Genomic DNA, 22,755 nt, shown 5'->3' with positions numbered 1-22,755 from the left:
TCCATGGCTTCTGGTTGGGGTATGTATGTACAGTCACTGTGGGGACGACGTCCTCAATGCACTTATTGATAAAGCCAGTGACTGATGTGGTGTATTCCTCAAATTTTTTTATAGACCGAGTCACTGGTGCTTCCTGCTTTAAATTTAGCTTATAAGCAGGAATCGGGAGGATATAGTTGTGGTCGGATTTACCAAATGCACACTTGTAACAAAGGCTAACTACACCCAAAATACAACATTTCTTCTATATTCTTTTTATTTCTCCTCTCCCAGTTCTAAAGTGGTGTCCTGATGTGGTTTAAGCATTGTTGTGGACTTGTTTTTTTATTTTATAAAAAAAAAACTGAAACCTGGAAGAGAAAATTTAATTGAAAGAAATGTAATGGAATCGGGCAGAAAATATAACAGATTTTATAGGGCCCTACTAAGTCGTTCTGGATAAGAGTCTGCTAAATGACTCAAATGTAAAACATTTCTCACCTATCTGAAACACGGAACCCAAACTGGCTGCGCGCGTGCGCCATCGTACATAAATGTATTTTGTCCCCCCCACACTAAACGCGATCACCACACGCCGGTTGAAATCAAAAGAAACTCTGAACCAATTATATTAATTTGGGGACAGGTCGAAAAGCATTAATCATTTATGCCAATTTAGCTAGCTAGCTTGCACTTGCTAGTTAATTTGTCCTATTTAGCTAGCTTGCTGTTGCTAGCTAATTTGTCCTCGGATATAAACATTGAGTTGTTATTTTACCTGAAATGCACAAGGTCCTCTACTCCACCAATTCATCCACACATAAAACGGTTAACCAAATCATTTCTAGTCATATCTCCTCCTTCCAGGCCTTTTCTTCTCTTGACTTTAGATTGCGATTGGCAACTTTCATAAATTAGGTGCATTACCGCCACTGACCTCGTTTGTCTTTCAGTCACTCGTGGGTATAACCAATGACGAGATGGCACGTGGGTACCTGCTTCTATAAACCAATGAGGAGATGGGAGAGGCAGGACTTGCAGCACGATTTGCGTCAGAAGTAGAACTGACTTCTATTTTAGCCCTTGGCCCTCGACGCTCGTTGGCGTGCGCGCAATAATTGAATAATATATATTTCAAAATGTATTTCGCAACGCTCCTGCATGTGACGCGAGCGGTGTAGTCAGCCAATAAGACATGCTTCGCCATTTTGGTGTCTACGGGCTGGATGTGTCAATGTGTAGTTCATACATGCATAATCTAAGGAGAATTACTGTTTTACCTCAATTAGCCATGATATAATAATATATGCCATTTAGCAGATGTTTTTATCCAAAGTCATGCACATACATTTTACTTAGGGGTAGTCATGAAATCCCTAGTTTGAAAGCAACCGTTTTCTTGAAGATGTGCTGTGCATTTTTCCCTACATTTCCCCCCATGTGGGCCAGCCCCTTAGCAATTCAAGTTCTCGTCAATGAGCTTCAGCCCCTCTCATTTGAGTGACCGCTATCAAGTGGCCCACCCAGTGTTATCTGCGGGGCGGACCCAACGGCACAGTGAAAACATCAGAGAGAGACCGATAGGGAGAGCAATGCCGTGGTGTACATATGTGACGTAGTACGCAATTTTCAGGGTACCACTTTTGGCTCGTGAGTGCTAGTTTCAGAACTACTGGCAAGAAAGTTGACAAAAGTACTGGAGAATCTCTAAGTGCAGTAACTGTAAGTCGCTCTGGATAAGAGCATCTGCTAAATGACTAGAATGTAAATGTAAAATGTTATTTTCATGAAATAAACAGATTTTAAAAATAAAATTACAAAGACTGCATGGGGGCTTTTAAGTAGTAGAAAGTGTATGTGTCCTGTACGTTTTGTAACATGTTGCAACCAGCCAATTCTAATTGCACCTCCCCTCTGCCCACTTCCCTTGCAGACTTGTCTACAGGAACTGAAGAGGCAGTTTCCAGGTAGCCAACGAGTGAAGCGATTAGCAGGCATGCGGCTGGAGGCTTTGGAAAAGTAAGCTTCAGTCTCTCACTGTAACATGGCCGAAAGACGAAAGGGTAAATCCAATCACTTTTTGACAGCTTCCCTTTTGATTTGAACGAAACATTCCATACATACAGTTGAAGTTGGAAGTTTACATACACTTAGGTTGGAGTCATTGAACTAGTTTTTCAACCGCTCAACAAATGTCTTCTCAGAAGTTTACATACACTAAGTTGGCTGTGCCTTTAAACAGCTTGTAAAATTCCAGAAAAAGATGTCGCTTTAAAAGCTTCTGATAGGCTAATTGACATCATTTGAGTCAATTGGAGGTGTAGCTGTGGATGTATTTCAAGGCCTACCTTAAAACTCAGTGCCTCTTTGCTTGACATCATGAGAAAATCAAAAGAAATTAGCCAAGACCTCAGAAAAAAAATTGTAGACCTCCACAAGTCTGGTTCATCCTTGGGAGCAATTTCCAAACGCCTGAAGGTACCACGTTCATCTGTACAAACAAACAATGGTACACAAGTATAAATAATATATAATAATAATAACACCATGGGACTACGCAGCCGCCATACAGCTCAGGAAGGAGACGCGTTCTGTCTCCTAGAGATGAACGTACTTTGGTGCGAAATGTGCAAATCAATCCAAGAACAACAGCAAAGGACCTTGTGAAGATGCTGGAGGAAACGGGCACAAAGGTATCTATATCCACAGTAAAACGAGTTCTATATCGACATAACCTGAAAAGCTGCTCAGTAAGGAAGAAGCCACTGCTCCACATCCGCCATTAAAAAAGCCAGACAACAGTTTGCAACTGCACATGGGGACAAAGATCGTAGATTTTGGAGAAATGTCCTCTGGTCTGATGAAACAAAAATAGAACTGTTTGGCCATGATGACCATCATTATGTTTAGAGCTGAAGAACACAATTGTGAAGAAATGTGGGGTGGCAGAAAGGGACTGTGCATTCACAAAATAGATGGCACTGAAATATTTAAGTAACATCTCAAGACATCAGTTAGGAAGTTAAACAAGTTCTCAAGTTCCCAAATCAAATGGGGAACTGTATAGTGGCCATCAATCCTATAGAACAATTGTGGGCAGAACTGAAAAAGCGTGTGTATGACCAGGAGGAATGGGCCACACTTACACATTAATGTTTAGAATATTGGTGTGCAAAAGAGCAGAAAAGTAAATAAATAAAAAACAGTATAAAAACAGTATGGGAATGAGGTAGGTGAAAATGGGTGGGCTATTTACCAATAGACTATGTACAGCTGCAGCGATCGGTTAGCTGCTCGGATAGCTGATGTTTGAAGTTGGTGAGGAGATAAAAGTCTCCAACTTCAGCGATTTTGCAGTTCGTTCCAGTCACAGGCAGCAGAGTACTGGAACGAAAGGCGGCCAAATGAGGTGTTGGCTTTAGGGATGATCAGTGAGATACACCTGCTGGAGCGCGTGCTACGGATGGGTGTTGCCATCGTGACCAGTGAACTGAGATAAGGCGGAGCTTTACCTAGCATGGACTTGTAGATGACCTGGAGCCAGTGGGTCTGGCGACGAATATGTAGTGAGGGCCAGCCGACTAGAGCATACAAGTCGCAGTGGTGGGTAGTATAAGGTGCTTTAGTGACAAAATGGATGGCACTGTGATGGACTGCATCCAGTTTGCTGAGTAGAGTGTTGGAAGCCATTTTGTAGATGACATGAAGTAAGGATCGGTAGGATAGTCAGTTTTACTAGGGTAAGCTTGGCGGCGTGAGTGAAGGAGGCTTTGTTGCGGAATAGAAAGCCGACTCTTGATTTGATTTTCGATTGGAGATGTTTGATGTGAGTCTGGAAGGAGAGTTTGCAGTCTAGCCAGACACCTAGGTACTTATAGATGTCCACATATTCAAGGTCGGAACCATCCAGGGTGGTGATGCTAGTCGGGCATGCGGGTGCAGGCAGCGATCGGTTGAAAAGCATGCATTTGGTTTTACTCGCGTTTAAGAGCAGTTGGAGGCCACGGAAGGAGTGCTGTATGGCATTGAAGCTCGTTTGGAGGTTAGATAGCACAGTGTCCAATGACGGGCCGAAAGTATATAGAAGAATGGTGTCGTCTGCGTAGAGGTGGATCAGGGAATCGAGCAGCAAGAGCAACATCATTGATATATACAGAGAAAAGAGTCGGAATGAGGAATTGAACCCTGTGGCACCCCCATAGAGACTGCCAGAGGACCGGACAGCATGCCCTCCGATTTGACACACTGAACTCTGTCTGCAAAGTAATTGGTGAACCAGGCAAGGCAGTCATCCGAAAAACCGAGGCTATTGAGTCTGCCGATAAGAATATGGTGATTGACAGAGTCGCCAAAAGCCTTGGCGAGGTCGATGAAGACTGCTGCACAGTACTGTCTTTTATCGATGGCGGTTATGATATCGTTTAGTACCTTGAGTGTGGCTGAGGTGCACCCGTGACCGGCTGAGGGCCAGCCCGATGTCGGAAACCAGATTGCACAGCGGAGAAGGTACGGTGGGATTCGAGATGGTCAGTGACCTGTTTGTTGACTTGGCTTTCGAAGACCTTAGCTAGGCAGGGCAGGATGGATATAGGTCTATAACAGTTTGGGTCCAGGGTGTCTCCCCCTTTGAAGAGGGGGATGACTGCGGCAGCTTTCCAATCCTTGGGGATCTCAGACGATATGAAAGAGAGGTTGAACAGGCTGGTAATAGGGGTTGCGACAATGGCGGCAGATAGTTTCAGAAATAGAGGGTCCAGATTGTCAAGCCCAGCTGTTTTGTACGGGTCCAGGTTTTGCAGCTCTTTCAGAACATCTGCTATCTGGATTTGGGTAAAGGAGAACCTGGAGAGGCTTGGGCGAGGAGCTGCGGGGGGGGTGGGGGGCGGAGCTGTTGGCCGAGGTTGGAGTATCCAGGCGGAAGGCATGGCCAGCCGTTGAGAAGTGCTTATTGAAGTTTTCGATAATCATGGATTTATCGGTGGAGACCGTGTTACCTAGCCTCAGTGCAGTGGGCAGCTGGGAGGAGGTGCTCTTGTTCTCCATGGACTTCACAGTGTCCCAGAACTTTTTGGAGTTCTGGAGTTCATCAATTTTGCCAGTGGCTGGAGTTGAGTCAGTATGTTGGCAGCAGCCACTCAATGTTAATGATGGCTGTTTAACAGTCTGATGGCCTTGAGATAGAAGCTGTTTCAGTCTCTCGGTCCCTGCTTTGATGCACCTGTACTGACCTCGCCTTCTGGATGATAGCGGGGGAACAGGCAGTGGCTCGGCAGTGGCTCGGGTGGTTGTTGTCCTTGATCTTTTTGTACTTCCTGTGACATCGGGTGGTGTAGGTGTCCTGGAGGGCAGGTAGTTTGCCCCCGGTGATGCAATGTGCAGACCTCACTACCCCCTGGAGAGCCTTACAGTTATGGGCGGAGCAGTTGCTGTACCAGGCGGTGATACAGCCCGACAGGATGCTCTCGATTGTGCATCTGTAGAAGTTTGAGTGCTTTTGGTGACAAGCTGAATTTCTTCAGCCTCCTTAGGTTTAAAAAATAAATAAAAAAATGTAACCTTTATTTAACCAGGCAAGTCAGTTAAGAACACATTCTTATTTTCAATGACGGCCTGGGAACAGTGGGTTAACTGCCTGTTCAGGGGCAGAACGACAGATTTGTACCTTGTCAGCTCGGGGGTTTGAACTCACAACCTTCCGGTTACTAGTCCAACGCTCTAACCACTAGGCTACGCTGCCGCCCCTTGAAGAGGTGCTGTTGCGCTTTCTTCACCACGCTGTCTGTGTGGTTGGACCATTTCAGTTTGTCTGTGATGTGTACGCAGAGGAACTTAATGTTCTACCCTCTCCACTACTGTCCCGTCGATGTGGATAGGGGGGTGCTCCCTCTGCTGTTTCCTGAAGTCCACTATCATCTCCTTTGTTTTGTTGGCGTTGAGTGTGAGGTTATTTTCATGACACCACACTCCGAGGGCCCTCAACTCCTCCCTGTAGGCCGCCTGGTCGTTGTTGGTAATCAAGCCTACCACTGTAGTATTGCCTGCGAACTTGATGATTGAGTTGGAGGCGTGCATGGCCACGCAGTCGTGGGTGAACAAGGAGTACAGGAGAGGGCTGAGAACATGCCCCAGTGTTGAGGATCAACGGGGTTGAGATGTGGTTACCTACCCTCACCACCTGGGGGCGGCCCGTCAGGAAGTCCAGGACCCAGTTGCACAGGGTGGGGTCGAGACCTAGGGTCTCGAGCTTGATGACGAATTTGAAGGGTAGTATGGTGTTAAGTGCTGAGCTGTAGAACAGCATTCTCACATAGGTATTCAGATTGGTCAGGGCAGTGTGATTGCGTCGTCTGTGGTCCTATTGGTGCGGTAAGCAAATTATAGTGGGTTTAGGGTGTCCGGTAGGGTGGAGGTGATATGGTCCTTGACTAGTCTCTCAAAGCACTTCATGATGACGGAAGTGAGTGTTAGTCGTTTTGCTCCGTTACCTTAGCTTTCATGGGAACAGGAACAATGGTGGCCCTCTTGAAGCATGTGGGAAGTGACCAAGAACCCAATGACAGAGCTCTTTGGCTGAGCCTGTCGATAGGACAACAGTCTCAATAGCACTTCACCAATCTGGGCTTTATGGGAGAGTGGCCAGACGTAAGCCACTCCAGAGGAAAAAGCCATTGTGGCAAAGATTTATATTCCAACAGGACAATGGCCCTAAGCATAGAGCCAAAGCAACGCTGGAATGGCTTCAGAACAAGAATGTGAAAGTCCTTAAGTGTCCCAGCCAATGTCCAGACTTGAATCCCATTTGAAAATCTGTGGAAAGACTTGAAGATTGCTGTTCACTGCCACCCCCCATCTAACTTAACAGAACTTGAGAGAATCTGCAAGAAAGAATGGTAAAAATAAATACAGATGTGCAAAGCTGATAGACATACCCAAGACGACTTAAAGCTGTAATCGCCCTGAAAGGTGCTTCTACAAAGCATTGACTGTAATATTTCTGTATTTCATTTTCAGCCAATTTGCAAAAATGTCTAAAAACTAGTTTTCACCTTGCTATTGTGTGTAGATGGGTGAGAAATCGATTTAAACCATGTTGAATTCAGGCTGAAACACAACAAAATGTGGAATAAGTCATGGGGTATGACTACTTTCTGAAGGCACTATATGTCTTAGAGCAGTGGTTCCCAAGCTTGTTCACTTACTGAACCAACAATTGCATGTTTCTCTGCCCGCGGTACCCCTGAAGTACAAACAATCGACCTGTCGACTAAATGGGGTCAGCCCTAAATGGCGCTCACCCTGTATTCAAGAGCATGTTGTGTCTCAACCAATAGCGGGCACAACACAAAAACCTCAGCTCTAAGCTACAATATTTGTGAATATGGATAGAAATCTGGAGTTTGTGTTTTTAGATAATTGACGTTAAAGGTTTATTTTTTTTTTATTACAAAACCTTTTTTTCAATAAATAATTAAAGTTTGACCACTTTTTGTAAGCTTTTAAATTCTCAAACTCAACTGATCTTTTCCAGTGATGAAGACATGGATGTTGCATGGTATGGAAAATGGTTGTACTTTGAGCACCTTTTATCTCCTGAATGTTTTGGCATTCAGGTCCAAAAAGTCACTTTCTGACCACTTTTTCCATGGGCAAATGTATGGAAAGTTTAGTTTAAATCAAAAGGGATGCTGTCAAAAAGGAATTGAATTCAACAGAATTTACCCTATAGGCCTGTGGTAAAGGGGGGTTATGGTAGATCCTAAGTGGTACGATGGTGTGTGTGTGGTGGGCTCTCTGTTTGTGTTGGAAACAACCATTCCACTGGCAAAAAGGGGGAGAAAAAATAAGTGAATGTTTCAGTGCTCTGCCCTTTTTAGCCTGAGCGAGGGATTCCCCGGGAAGGAAGTGGTTTGCTCCCACTGCTATTCTGGGGGTCCCTCAATCTTCTGTTTAAAAAATAAATAAAAAATAAAAAAATTCTCTTGTTGTGCTTTTCGTCTCCGAGCTGAGAGGCAAGGCCTTGCCTGCCTGTAAATATTGACATGCCACCACAGTTTCAGCTTTGTTTCTTCTAAGCACTGTTTATTTTTAAATCTGCAAATGTGATTCATAAAAACAGAAAGGGATTAAGATAAACACAGTATTTTTGACTGGAACTGGAGTAAGGGTAATTCAATCTGTTTACCACCCCTGATCACCATGACTCGTTTATTGGTTATGTCAGAGTTGATGTGATAATTGAGATTGATTGCTCCTGCACTGTCAGATTAAATAAATGGCACACTGGCCTCTAATTGGCTTCAGGCGGAGGTACACTGGAATGACACAGCTTCAAACAACTAACTATCCCCCCACCCCCGACACACAAACACGCACTGTGTCTCATTGAGCCCCCCCCCCAGTAAATAAAGCATATCAAAGTGGCTCAGGAGTGGTTGCCTGGTGCCATCTGAAATCTCCCAGAGTGCAGTTGAGTAATAAAGTGGATGTGAGTGAAGGAGTGGCACTGGAAGTGGGGCTGCTCACTACAAATGGGAAACAGAGTTGCTTCTGTTGTAGGTTGTGGTGGGCAGAACAGGTTTTGATCATGGAGCCCCGGCTTTTTGGCTGCTAAACCGTTAGCATTGCAGTTCGCCTCTAATAAAAGAAACAAGTTCAAAATCATCCCTGCGGACCCATGATTTGACATGACAAGTGAAGTGAACACGCCTCCCCACCTCCCTGTTGCCAGGAAATTTCTGCATGGTTTGATGTTTACAGTTCATAACTCACTCATTTTAAACAGAATCGTATGGATTCCCCCTTTGCCTCGTAACTTTAAAACACATTGTGTTGAATATAACTCTGATCAGACTTGTATGTAATGGAAGGTAGCTTATTATTCTACACGGCTCAAAATAAAGGCCTTTAAAACGAAACTGAACAGATTGATTTGATTCACCTTTAAAGAAATCAAAGGCAATAATTGTGTATACACTCTTCAAATCAGTGTACTTCCCTACCATTATGTACTGCTTTCTTAACTCATTGTTAAGTGGCGTAAGCCTCTCACAACGCAAGCTATTTGAGCAGCAACAGTAATGACTGTTTATTTCCTCTTTTAGGTCACTGCTGATTTTGGCAAGGGTTCACAGTGTAACCATAGAGACCAGCTGCATTGTGTACAGAAACTTGATTGCCTTGAACTCTGTTTGATTTCCCCACCACCTAATTTGTCTTGACTGGTGAGTCCTTTTTTTTCTGCCTTTTTGAAGGTACGAGGATGCCAGCAAGCAGTATGATTCAATACTGCAAGACGATCCCACCAATACGGTAAGTGAGGAAAAACACTTATTCTTATTTAGTTACAGTTGTTGTCCAAACTTTTTGGACAGCTTTTGAATCTGCTGTAAAGTTTTGGTATTAGTGGTGCGAGTTTGCTTAGTTAAACTCCCCTTGGCCTTTTTTGACCTCAACCACATTGCTGATCAGGCTCTCACCCACACAAATGACAAGTGTTTGATGGGGGGGGTGGTTCCTGGTCTTAGGCAGTGTTGGACATGTTGGGTGGAACTAAGGCTAAACTAAATGCCTGCTCTTTGAAGACTGATATATAGGTAGTTTTTAGACCCCCTCTGGGGTGAGCAGGACTGTGCTCCTGTATTACATCCTCCATTACTGTCGTGAAAATGCCCATCAGTCCGAGTACGTTTTCATCATTTAGTGGTATTAAATTGGCGCTTGTGTATTTTTTTGGTTAGTCATCATGTACATTATTTATCACACGTGCACAGCATACATTACCTTGTTTGAGGAGCGGAATAGCCAATCACCTGTAAAACGAGAGTAGCTCCTCAAAGAGCTGGTACTGGAGTGAAACCAGGGAGATCGTTCAAGTTTGACTTCGAAATTGGACGTCTATCCATGTCCTTGGGGCAACAGTGAGCGCTATTACCATGTTTTGGTTTTGCTAGGGTGTTGTGGATGGGGTTGGGGGGCAACTTCAAAATTTAGTGTTTGGAGAAACGTGGATAAATGTTTAATTATGCACTGAGACTGCGGGAGCTTGAGTGAAACATGCTTTTGTAAGCCTTCGGCTACGATTTTATTTTGATGGCTATGATTAAAAAGAGCTAATATTTTCGTTTCTATCTCAACTCATAATTAAAACGCGCCTCCCTTTCGTCATTTGAGTGCATAGGCTCTAGTCAACGGTAGACAGGTTATCAGCCCTGTCACCCACCATTTTGCAATGTAAGCATGAGTCAGTATAATTGTTTGAAACCTGAACGGTTTACTTCAAATAATGAGGCATGTCTTACCTTGCTTCAAAGTAGCCAAAATCCATCCATATAAACATGGAAGCTATTATTGACTTCCTCATGCCATTAACCAGCATTTCTCTCCTATTCTATTGATTTTCATAACTTTCTTTTGTTGTCCAGAAGCCAGAGACCATCCTAGTTGTTGCTATTAGAGTCCCCCTCGTTCTATGTTTCTAACTGAGATCTGTCACATGTGGGACCGCTCACATTAGGTGTGCTGTGCAGAACGGGTTTTCCGCAAATTGAATTTTGAAAATGCAGTTTTATTAGCTGCTTCATTACTGGAGGACCATGTTCAATAATAGGCTATAGTCTTTTGACTAAAATACAATAGGCTTGCTATTGTTGCATGGTTCTCTTACTGAAAAATGGCAATTTCTTGTATTCATGCATAGTATTTTCTGTTAGTCACAATTTTACTGTCTGGATATTTTGGATTTTCTTTTTTTTTTTACAATTTGTTGACCGGTTTAATTAGGGTCGGTTAATCGACAGCAAAATTAATCGAAATGTGCATCCCTTCTTCAGGTGTGAAGCCCAGCGTTCACTTCTAAAGAGATACAGGAAGCAGTTTGACATTTACTCAAGTTCTTTGTTATATTATATCTTAGGCCCATGCACAATGCACTGTGAGATTTGTAGAGCATTTTGGCTCTGACAAAGCTGCTACTTTCCCACTATCTTGATCGCCACTTGCTGTATCAGTTCTATCCACATGTTGTCTTTTGTGTGTCATATGTATAACTGTATCTGCCAATTAGTCTGCATTATCATCATGATGTAGCAAAACTGATTTTCCCACAAAACAATTCCAACAAATGCAGCGCTCTGGTTTACACAGCAGTTAACCATTTGAGTCCGTAAATGGCTATAGCCTTTAGATATACACAATTGTTGCCTTAAGTTCCATACAGTCTTCTCTCAATTTATATTGAATTTCAGCTGAATGACTTGCAGGACCATGTCTATCCAGTGTTCTGCCAATCCCTGACCACCAACCCAAAACACATTGTACCTGCTGTTAATTGTTTCCATAGGGACATGTGGCCACGCAAGAAAATACATGTTTTAAAGGGTTTTCAAAAGAAACCATGACCTTCATTTGTTTTGGCAGTCCTCCTGTAGACGTTCAACAAGCTTTTGCGTTGCCCCGACACATGGACTTGCTTAGATATATTAAACATTTTCTCTTGGCTGGCAAAGTGTGAGAGACGAAGCATAAACATTTGTCCTTTGGACACCATGTGAGGATTCTGCACCTCACCGACTGTCTGTTTCAAACAAACGGAGGCCTTGCTGACAAAATCAATAAACTTGGGTATGCTCTGATTCAGTCGCCTCCCCATCTTTCTGGTGTGGAAGAATTGCCCCCCTCATCTCTATCGGTTCCCTGGCATGTAACTGTCTGTTCCCCCCTCGTTCAGACCCCTTTACACCTTCTTCACTTTGTCATTTACCGTCATTCTTTATTTTACTCTCTGTTTCTGTTGGGACAAAACCAGTCACACTGTTCATTCTTCTATTAAAATGTTTTACACAGGTTAGATCCACCATGTCCTATTTCAATTATAAGCACATTGAATACTCTGTCATGGAAGACAAGACAGGTGGTGGGAAGGGGAGCACAAGTTAGTTTGTATAGGCCATGATGCCTCCAGAGCAACTGCTTTTGGTCGTCAAGTTGCCAGTGTAGGCACTTCCACAACCTCAGCAATAAATATACTTAACAAAAATATAAACGCGACATGTAAATTGCTGGTTTCATGAGCTGAAATAAAAGGTCCCAGAAATGTTCCATACGCACAAAAAGCTTATTTCTTTCCAATGTGTTGACATCCCTGTTAGTGAGCATTTCTCCTTTGCCTAGATAATACATCAACCTGACAGGTGTGGCAAAATCTGATTAAACAGCATGATCATTACAATAAAACGGCACTCTACAATGTGCAGTTTTGTCACAACACAATGCCACATATGTCTCACAGTGTGTAAATGATGTATCCAAATTGTCATACCTTTTTATACCGACCTTGTGACTTACAATCCGAAGGTTAGCCATGCTAATAACTACATGTAAAATCTCATAGAGAATAATAACTAAATGCTAACGAGCACAATGCAAACATTTTATACAGTCTCTGACCTAAAATATACAAGTAACAAAAAACTGCTACTCACAGTTTGCTGCACACACAAAACAAATTTTAGACAGCAAGGCTCATGATCCAGGAAGGGATTCTCTGCAGTTAACAGGCGAAGCTTGATTTTGGAAGAAGCTAACCACTTAGCTAGATACAGTGCCTTGCAAAAGTATTCATCCCCCTTGGAGTTTTTCCTATTTTGTTGCATTACATCCTGTGATTTTAAGGGGATTTATTTGGAGTTCATGTAATGGACATACACAAAATAGTCCAAATTGGTGAAGTAAAATGGAAAAAATAGAGTTTCAAAATATCCCCCCAAAATTCTAAAAAAATATATCAGGAACTTTGAATATCCCACGGAGCACCATTAAATCCATTATTTAAAAAATGGAAAGACTATGGCACCACAACAAACATGCCAAGAGAGGGCCGTCCACCAAAACTCACGGACCAGTCACAAGGAGGGCATTTAATCAGAGGGGCAAAAAAGAGACCAAAGATAACCTCGAAGGAGCTACAAAGCTCCACAGCGGAAATGGGAGTATCTGTCCAAAGGACCGCTTTTAAACCACACACTCCACAGTGCTGGGCTTTACGGAAGAGTGGCCAAAAGAAAAAACATTGCTTAAAGGAAGAAAATAAGCAAACAAGTTTGGTGTTCGCCAAAAGGCATATGGGAGTCTCCCCAAATATATGGAAGAAGGTATTCTGGTAAAATTGAGCTTTTTGGCCATCAAGGAAAACGCTATGTCTGGCGCAAAGCCAACACCTCTCATTACCCCGAGAACACCATGGTGGTGGCTGCATCATGCTGTGGGGATGTTTTTCATCGGCAGGGACTGGGAAAATGGTCAGAATGGAAAGCATGATGGATGGCGCTAAATACAGGGAAATTCTTGAGAGAAACCTGTTTCAGTCTTCCAAAGTTTTGAGACTGGGATGGAGGTTCACCTTCCAGCAGGAAAATGACCCTAAGCATACTGCTAAAGCAACACTCGACTGGTTTAAGGGGAAACATTTAAATGTCTTGGAATGGTCTCGTCAAAGCCCAGACCTCAATCCAATTGAGAATCTGTGGTATGACTTATAGATTGCTGTACACCAGCGGAACCCATCCAACTTGAAGGAGCTGGAGCAGTTCTGCCTTGAAGAATGGGCAAAAATCCCAGTGGCTAGATGTGCCAAGCTTATAGAGACATACCCCAAGGGACTTGCAGCTGTAATTGCTGCAAAAGGTGGCTCTACAAAGTATTGACTTTTAGGGGGTGAATAGTTATGCACACTCAATTTTTCCATTTTTTTGTGTCTTATTTCTTGTTTGTTTCACCCCAAAAATATTTTGCATCTTCAAAGTGGTAGTAGGCATGTTGTGTAAACCAAATGGTACAAACCCCCCCAAAATAATAGGTTGTAAGCAACAAAATAGGAAAAATGCCACGGGGGTGAATGCTTTCGCAAGCCACTGTAGCTAGCTAGCCACGAAATTAGAAAACCACATGCACAACTGCAGAGCATTTAGCACATTCTAGGCAGTTAACTTAATAATTATAAGATATCCAGCAAGCAAACATTTAGTTGTGAATTCCTGAAACTAGATCACCTGGTGTGTGCTGCACAACGGTGAGTGACTCACAAGGCTCCGGTCTCTCGTCTGCTTGTAGTCTCCACGTGACTGTGGACTACCGGTAAGCTCTATAATAAAAAAGGATGTTGCAGGTGAAATGAAGAACGCAATCTTTTTTTCCCCTAACATATTACACAAGTTGGCTGCAGGTATTTACTTAAAAAGTACCTGCAAATATTCAAATGTATAAAAAAAAAAAGTCAAATAAATCCTGTGGCCATTTCCAAATACCCTGGTATACCGTCAAAAATGTTTCCCTAATCTGAATTTGGAAAGGCAGAGCGTAAAATCAGCCTTCGCAAAGTACAATGTTTTAGGTTGACTTCGCTGAAAGTCTACCGGGTTCTGAGTTATCAAAGGCTTTCTAGAAGCTTTACTTATGACACATAATAGTTTACTTAATGGGTAAACTAGTTCAAACATCCATTGCCCTAATCATTCTTTGGGTTGTGAGATCTTCTCCAATGGGAGGTGCCTTGGGAATAGTACCCTTGTGGGAATGGTAGGTACTAAGTACTCGCTAGCCAATCAGAGCACCACCCAGGTGATGTCCTGGGGATGTGATCAGTCCGTTTCCTGATCTCAAGGCTGGGTGGTTGCCATCCGTAACACCAACGCCCTTTCGGTTAAGCCTGAGGGCGGGAATGGAAACAGGTCCTCACTGTCCCCTGGTGTCTTCCAGACCAGATTTTTTCCCACCAACCCTTCTTGGCTGGTGAGGGTGTGGTGTGGACAGGGGCTGACATCATTTCGGTCACCTGTCTTTGAATGAAGGATCTCCACTGCTCCCAGTCCAGCATGTTCTCTAACATGTTCTGTACAATGAGGGAGGGGATGGAGCTCAAAGAAATGGCGGAAAATTGGCGACCACAGCAAGGACTTGTGAGGCATCCCAGCATGCCGAGCTGGAGATTGGAAACTGAGCTGTTGTAATTACAGGCTGTGGAATAGATGTGGTACCCATTAACCAAAATTGTTGAATCAACAGAAATTGCTCAAGGTTTCTTTGCCATGGCGGTGTCCAAAGAATGTGTCGAACTCTTAGCCCTTCCATAGTTTTATTGTGTTCCAATACCTACAGCAATGATCTGGAGAATTTCTCGTCTGCTTGCGTAAATGCATTTTTGTGCTTCTCATCTTTTTTTCTTTAAGAACTTTGGCTAAAAAGCTAGAGCCTAGCCTAGTGTCTGTCTACCACAATTTCATACAAAAGGTAACTTCATTAATTATTAATTCAGAGTCCAAATGACACTGGATGATTCATCTGTTAAATGGAATTCCGACCCTTATCTTATCGTTATTGTGTAGAAGTAATTGAGGTCACTAAGAATCCCTTACTGAGGTTGAATGGGAATTGTATGCAGTTAGAGTGTAGGACAAGATAGCTTTTACAGCGGTAAAGATGCACTCAGATTTCTACGGAGCTGAAACCAGATCCTGTTGAAATTGAAAATATTGGCTCTTTGCAACCATATGATTTCGGCACTATTTAGACAATGCTTCTGTATTTGATTTCTGGATGCCTTAGTATACTTTTGATTCCAAGTAATAAAAGTAAAACTCCCTAAGCTCTTAGGCATTTGAAACATCTGTGTAACATTTTTTATTTTTTACTGTAAACAAATGTTTTACTCTGAATGTTTTAGTGTTGCTTTTAATGTGTTAATACCTTCATCTACCTGCTATTTCACAACAGCGGCACATAACATCGTTCATGGCCCCCCCTTCTTTTTCTCTGCATTCTTCTCCATCTCTTTTCCCTCCAATCTCGACCCCTCTATCTCTCCCTCTGTATGTTATTTAACATTATTATAACGTGCTATCTAGGTGTCCAGCGTTGTCCTCACAGTCAGAGCCTGGGTTGTGGTGAGTCCTTCTCAGTTAGCGCCAGGGTTGATTTAAAAAAATCCAGTGCTCTAAATGCTCCTCGAGAACCCTAATTAAAAAAGAATCATGACAACGGTGGGATTATCCCTGCTGCCAGGTTCTTCTGGATCATTAGTTTGGAGAGGGGGAGAGCGCAAGAGGAGGAGCGGTTTGGAAGAGCTCCGCATTTAATAAAGTTCTGTGTGACTCCTTCGGGGCTACCAACTTCCATGTGTTCTGAGTGAGCCCCAAGTGGTTCTTTATCAGGAATGAAGGACTGGGAGAGAAGAGAGGAAGGGGGAAAGAGAGGGGTGTGGGGTAGGCCTACAATTGCAAGAATCGCACTGAAAGTTGGTGTTCTGACAGATTTTTGGTATCGGACAGGGAAAGTACACATGTTAGCAATTTGGTTAGAAGTGAGTAAAAATTCCTTAATCTCACATAGCATCAATCCCCAGTAGAATATGGTCCATGTAGAATAGTTTGATATTTTGAGGAGATATGTGTTTTATGGGTAGTGGGGGGGAGAGAAGAGGAAGTTGGTGCGACCCCCCATTTTCTCGAAGCTTGTGTTTAATTGTGTGAGGACCACTCTCAAACGGCAATTCACATGGTATGTGTTTATTTTTTAGAACAAATGCAAGCAATGATACAGGTCAACAATCTAGATATTTATAAAAAATGGCTGACTTTAGATTAGTGTGTGGTTGTGTAAGTAAGCACTATAGCCAGGCTGTAGTGCAGGTCCCTGTTTCAGGGTGATGGATAAGTGGATTTATTGTGACGGCGGTGTCAGTGGATTCCCAGATTTATGGCGGCTCAGACATGACTCATGCACAGCCCTCAATGGCTTTGGTTATGAGTGTGGGAGAAAGGAAGCCCCACTTAATCAAATGCCAGTCCATAAATAAAATGGGCCGTGGCAGGCAGGGCAGCACCATTCTAATGGCAACAGCAGCCCGCTGTTAGGTACACACACACCCTCGCAAACGCTGCCTGGAAAAGTCAGAGGAGCGAGCGTAATACTTTCTGATTCAGATTGATGAGAATCTAATCCACTTTAAGGTCACTTCAACATCAAAATGAAAGAAAAGGCAATTGGAGGCTGATGTAAGTTAGCATGGCTCCAGAAGCTCGTTCTGAATGCGCTGGCCGTCGAGTTTGGGGTAAGGCCCTGTTTTCCCCACTTAGACGGGGATGACTCACCACTTTATCTCAGACACTTTCACACACGGCGACTCAAACATCGACTCATGGTTTGTGTTCTTCTTTCCACAGATATAGCCTAGCTAACCATTACCTCTTATGAGATGCTGGCACATCAATTTTAAAGTTGCCCCATAACAATATCAATAATAGTAGGGACATCAGCATTTTAAGTAGTGAGGCTTCTCACTGCTGTGTAAGAACTGTAACAGGGAAGTGCTCAGTAAGGCTGGTTCATGCGGTCAATATCTCTCCTAAATGAAGATATCTCTTAACTGAAATGATTTGGTACTGAAAATCACCACTTCACATCAACGCTGTTGGCTGATGATTCCGTAGAGAAAATGTCAAATCCCGATTCCCACCACCCCAGTCCTCCACTCTCCATCGACTTGGCGTTCTCTGAACTGATGCTCCCTATTCCCAAGGGGCTCGGGCCAGAAGCAGAGAGGGGGGTAGCGTTGACCAACTTCTCATACACCCCCCCCAACTTCCACCTGAGCATAGTTCCAAGACTCCCAAACTCATTTAACACATACACCCCCCCCCACCCTCCTTTCTCTCCTCTCCCTTTTATTTGTGTGAGCTCTGAGGAGACCCCCTCTCCTCAGTCAAACACTTGAGGAGCTAAGACCTTACTAATCCTCTGTTGATGCCGATCTCCACAGGCGGCGAGGAAGAGGAAGATCTCGATTCTGAAGGCCCAGGGGAAGAGCGCCGAGGCCATCCGTGAGCTCAACGAGTATCTGGAGCAGTGAGTAGTGTTTTACAAGGGGATTTGGACGATCTCCTCACACGCACCCCCCCTGGCCTTTTTAATTAAAAGGGGGTTTGCATTCGATTTGATCCGGGCTGGGCCACAACCTGTCCATGAGACCCCCTCATCTCGACTCCATCTTGGGAGCTCTGCCTCTCTGCCCTGTCCGTCTGTTAGCCTAGTTATATAATGCCACGGTTTTTGATTGATTTGAAACGTTGAGATTTCAGCTATTGTACTATATATTAGAGAGGTTATTGTTGATGATCCTCTTGCTAATCGGGGTTCTAAAAAGCATGGTGTGACGTTGCTGAACTGCATCCTCAACGGGAGACTCCCTAAATTTCTCACTGTTTTTTTTTTTTACAGGTTCGTCGGGGACCAGGAAGCGTGGCACGAGTTGTCGGAACTCTACATCAACGAGCACGAGTAACCATCGCATTTCTTCCATCACATTAGCTTACCTCATCATCTACATCACTTGTGACGTTTTGACTGACGTATTATTCCAGTGCTGAGGAATAACCTGTGACCGTTCCAGGTTCGAGTGGTGTGGGTCATTCTCGCTCTCGTGCTTTGCCAGCACTCCCTGGTGTCAAGAACTGGAGGCAGCACCTTATCATACCTGTCAGCTTCTCTCAGACTCAGGGGGGAGACGGACTGGGGAGTGTCTGTAAGCAGTAACTCCTCTCTCCCAGTCTCGGTGACTGACCTGACGGCTTGATCCCAGAGGGGGGACGTATTAGGATGTGCACAATGGAGAGGGGCGTTGAAATGCCTAACTCAGCCAGGGGTCCGCATTGAGCCCCTGTCTATGTTTGTCACATGAAGAGGAGGGTAATAGGATTTTGACCCTAAGCCCCCCGCTCATACATATGGGGGTAAGACAACCCCCTACTGATATCTCTGTTGCCAGGGGTAATTGTCAGGCTCCCAAGACAAGAGCATTGTGAGAAATGTTTTTGTTTGGTTTTGTCACTTTTTATTTTTTATCCCTCCTTAATTGTCTTGGGGGCTTAGGAGTCAGGGAAGCAGACGTCTTTCACGGAGGTGTGTTTGTGTGTGTAAGCGCTCTGTGTGTGTGTGTGAGCAGCACACCGGCTCTGCCGTCACCCTGGCAAGAGGGCAGTGTCTGCAGGAATGTTTAGCGCAGTGAGAGGGCTGCTTATTGGATATTTCACGTTTTTGTCCCGAGGGGCTTTATTGCTGTAGTAGAGGGAGGACATCCAGGGGTGAGCGGATTATCTTCCAGCTTAGCCAAACTTTTGTAATATCACCCCATTCACTCCCCGAGCCCCTTATCTACAGGCGTGTCCATTTCTTTTCTCTCTTTTTCTTTATTTTGGGTTACAAACTCCCTTTCCCCCCCCCTCCTCTCTTCCGGACAGCATGGCATTATCACCTCTCTTTTCCACAGAGCGAGAGGCAGGGAGAGTGGCTGCAGAGAGATTCCCAGGAGAAGTTGGTGGCACTTTGTTTCCAGAGCCAGAAAAAACAGAGGCTGATGGAGAAGAGAGGAAGAGCAATGAACTGCTCCGCCCTCAGTGTGTAGCGCCCCGCAAGCTAAAAATATACAAATCACTCACGGCCTGCCATTGTTACATGTCGACAGGCATCAGTGTTCAAACATTATGACAGTAATTAATAGCCTAACGCAGTGGAAACTTTGAAAAAGAAAGACACAAAAAAAAAAAAAAAAAATGAGTGATAGTCGGACATTATTGAGATTGTGCCTTTTTATTGTTGAACCGTTGAGATGCTTCGACTCATTGGGAATCATCTGAGCTTGTAGTGCTGTTGAATTAGCCGTTATTTAACTACTGTCTAACGGTTCAGATTGGCCTGGTCATCCAATGGAGCATGATGACTTTTACTGTGGTCAGTTTGCACAGTCTAATGGAGGAATCTTGATCCGTTTGCCCAAGTCTGGTTGGGAAAAAGCTTTGGGGTGGAACTCAGTCAAACTGTGGTATTACAATTGGTAGCACCAAAAACCAACCATTGTCTGGTTTGGTGTTCAAAGAGAACAAAGCATATGTGTGAGTCATAGTAACAGTGCTACCACCACGAGGTAGCAGCGTGGTCTCTGAACCCAGGTGTAGCGAGTTGGAGCTGAGTGGTGGTGATGATGATGGTTGGAGATTGGAGGGTGCGGTACTGCAGTCAGCCAGGCCTCTGCCTGCTGATGGAGGCTGCCTCTCCTCTCCGCTGCAGGCCCGGGGCCACTGCAGGAGCACATCTGAAAGTCTTTATGGGGAGGAAGTGGTAATTGTAAGCAGCCCCCAAACCTTCCGAATACCCCGATCTCTCTCTCTCTCTCTCTCTCTCTCTCTCTCTCTCCCCACCACTCTAATGCTGCTCTCTTTCTTTTGAAGTCCTTTAAACAGACTCTAAATGGGCCCGATCGTCTCTTCATGTCGTGCGAGGCAGCATTTGGTCCTGTCTGTTCCCGCCAAAAACACCCAGCTTGCGTCAGAGCTTTTTTTTTTCTTCCCCCGACCCTTTCTCCCTCTGTGGCAGTGAAATGGCTACAGATTAGCATCCTTATCTTGTGTCATTTATGATCCCCCCCCAGCCACCACAAGCACCATTTTTGGTTTTTCTGCACATTGCCAAGCGCTGATACAGCATATGCTGGATCACGTACAGTCTCTCTACACTAGAATTGAATGCTGGGTTTTGTGTTTTGTCCAATTTTGTTTAATGGCCCTGTTTTGATTTTCTGAGTTCATGTAGTCTTTCAAGGCGTGGGAATTGAGTGTGTGTGGACTGTGTAATTCTGAGTGTGTGTGCTGGAGAGATAAACTTGCCTTCCCTTGGACGGGTCCCCTGAAGGGGAAACTGTGTGTTTTAAGATGTGGAATGGCTGCAGATTAGCGTGAGGTCAACAGCTCCAGCAGTCTGCTGAGAAGTGATCTCATCTGAAGTAGGGCACAGTGTGCCAGTTCCTACTGTAACGCTGACCACAGGAAGGTATTTAACTACACATTACCAGAGTGAAAAACACATCGCCGGACAGATTGATCCTGTGTGTCTGGAGCCCCCCCGCTCCTCTCCTTTTCAATGTTCCACTTTGCAAAACGGAATAGTTTCGCCAATATAGACATAACCACGTAGGCCACCAGATCCCCTTAGTGTGAACATAAACTTAGTTTGTTGGATGCATCGTCCTAGATCCAAACTTGCCAAAATGTACAGTAAACCAATCGGCAATAGCACTTTCTGCAGAACAAATGGACACTCTCGGATTGGAATGGGTGGATTACGTCACAGATGAAATGGAGCACATTTTCCCCCCCGTACTATTTTAAAGCTGGATGATGAACTGTCCATCGCTCTAAGTCATCAATCTATTCATTGTTCCCTTGTTCCCACAGCTATGGAAAAGCAGCCTTCTGTCTGGAGGAGCTGATGATGACCAATCCTCACAATCACTTGTACTGTGAGCAGTACGCTGAGGTAGGTATAACTCTCTGCATGTCCGTCATCAAGCGGCCTAACTATGGAATAATGTTTCCCCCCAGCCCTCCACGTGAATGCTCTCTCTCACTGGAGGAGCGGGCCGCTGCACTTAACGTCAACGGGAATACACGCTCATGAATGTCGAAATGTTTACACGGCTTGTCATGTCGTGCTTATCCAGATGCCATGTAGGCATTGCGTAAGCACCCCAGGTTGACACGCCTCATGCCCATATTTTAATGCCTTGTCTCACAGGTGAAGTACACCCAGGGGGGGCTGGAAAACCTGGAGCTGTCCAGAAAGTATTTTGCCCAGGCTCTGAAGCTGAACAACAGGAACATGAGGGCCTTGTTCGGTCTGTATATGGTGAGTTCGCACATCTAACTGTCGCATGATGAGAGGAGCGAGGGAGGGGGGTGAAAGAGCAACAACTCATCCCTTTTTCTCCTGTGGTTTGTCAAAATGTGCAGGCCTGCTACTGCCTTTTGTGTAGCGACCACAGAGCCCAGCTTTCAGATAGGCCAGTGGGTAAACCCCCCTGGCTTGGAAAAGTCTGCCCCTTCAAGCGCTCTATTTTGGTAATTTTACCCCTCTAGGCTTTCGTACGGGACCTTTTATCATGTTGAGGACCAAAATGACTCAAATAAATAAAGAGCAGTGGCAGTAAGAAAACGGGGAAGAGAGGGCCACTGCCTCCTTCCCGCGTTCTGTCAGTCGCAGGCAGCCCTCCAGCTCCGGCCCAAGTTAACGTTTTGATTTTGTCTGCGCCAAATGCCCCCCTTTCATCTGCATATTCATTTAAACAGGAAGTTGTCCGTTAGCACCAATGCATCATATGTAAGTGAGTCCTGACATAAGAACACAAATGGAGAGTGCAGGAATAAGGGTGGGTGGATGGCCAGAGCAGAGAGAAGCAGCGACACAGTCCTTCCAGTGTTTTCTCTCTACTGCCACAGGGGTTCAAGCAGTCAAAACATCTCATACCCGGAAAGGGGCACAACCACTGGATCCGTTCATGGTCTTTGAACAGGTATCTTCACTTTTATGTTTCTAAAAGTAGTCCATGGGGTTCAAATGAGCTAACGTTATTTAAACAAATTCAAACCGTCAATGACTCTCTCTCCCAGCCCGTAGACTACTTTCAGGGTAAATGGAAAAAGAGGTAAGTCTAAGCTAGCTACAGAACGTGCATAAAAAGCAGCATCAATTTAAGAATTTCAGGTCCCTTAACCTCCAAAGTTATTGTTGTTAAGAGCACCTAAACGGAACGGAATTATCTTTGTGTGCACTTTTCTCTCTACACATTTGATAAGAGCGATTTGATAAGCACTAGGTAAATGAGTAAGCCATTTGGATAAGGGGATTGTAAATATAAATGACAATTGTTCTAGGTCTATTTTACCATGCCACTGTCAG

The 22,755-nt window shown here is 44.3% G+C and overlaps 1 protein-coding gene across 2 annotated transcripts in view; it reads left to right on the top strand.

Annotated features, from left to right (window-relative positions):
- The window catches only part of LOC118367290 (ER membrane protein complex subunit 2), a 58,235-nt gene that overhangs the window by 21,309 nt on the left and 14,171 nt on the right, over positions 1–22,755 (top strand). For both annotated transcript variants that reach the window (XM_035750608.2, XM_035750606.2), the window contains exons 4-9: positions 1,913–1,998; positions 9,231–9,288; positions 17,789–17,874; positions 18,247–18,306; positions 21,255–21,336; positions 21,595–21,705. In XM_035750608.2, the coding sequence (XP_035606501.1) occupies positions 1,913–1,998; positions 9,231–9,288; positions 17,789–17,874; positions 18,247–18,306; positions 21,255–21,336; positions 21,595–21,705 (483 nt within the window). The remainder of the gene's footprint in view (positions 1–1,912; positions 1,999–9,230; positions 9,289–17,788; positions 17,875–18,246; positions 18,307–21,254; positions 21,337–21,594; positions 21,706–22,755) is intronic.

This window comes from Oncorhynchus keta, chromosome 34, assembly GCF_023373465.1.
Source record: "Oncorhynchus keta strain PuntledgeMale-10-30-2019 chromosome 34, Oket_V2, whole genome shotgun sequence".
NCBI classification, from domain to species: domain Eukaryota; kingdom Metazoa; phylum Chordata; class Actinopteri; order Salmoniformes; family Salmonidae; genus Oncorhynchus; species Oncorhynchus keta.
This window is presented reverse-complemented; position numbering and strand designations above follow the sequence as displayed.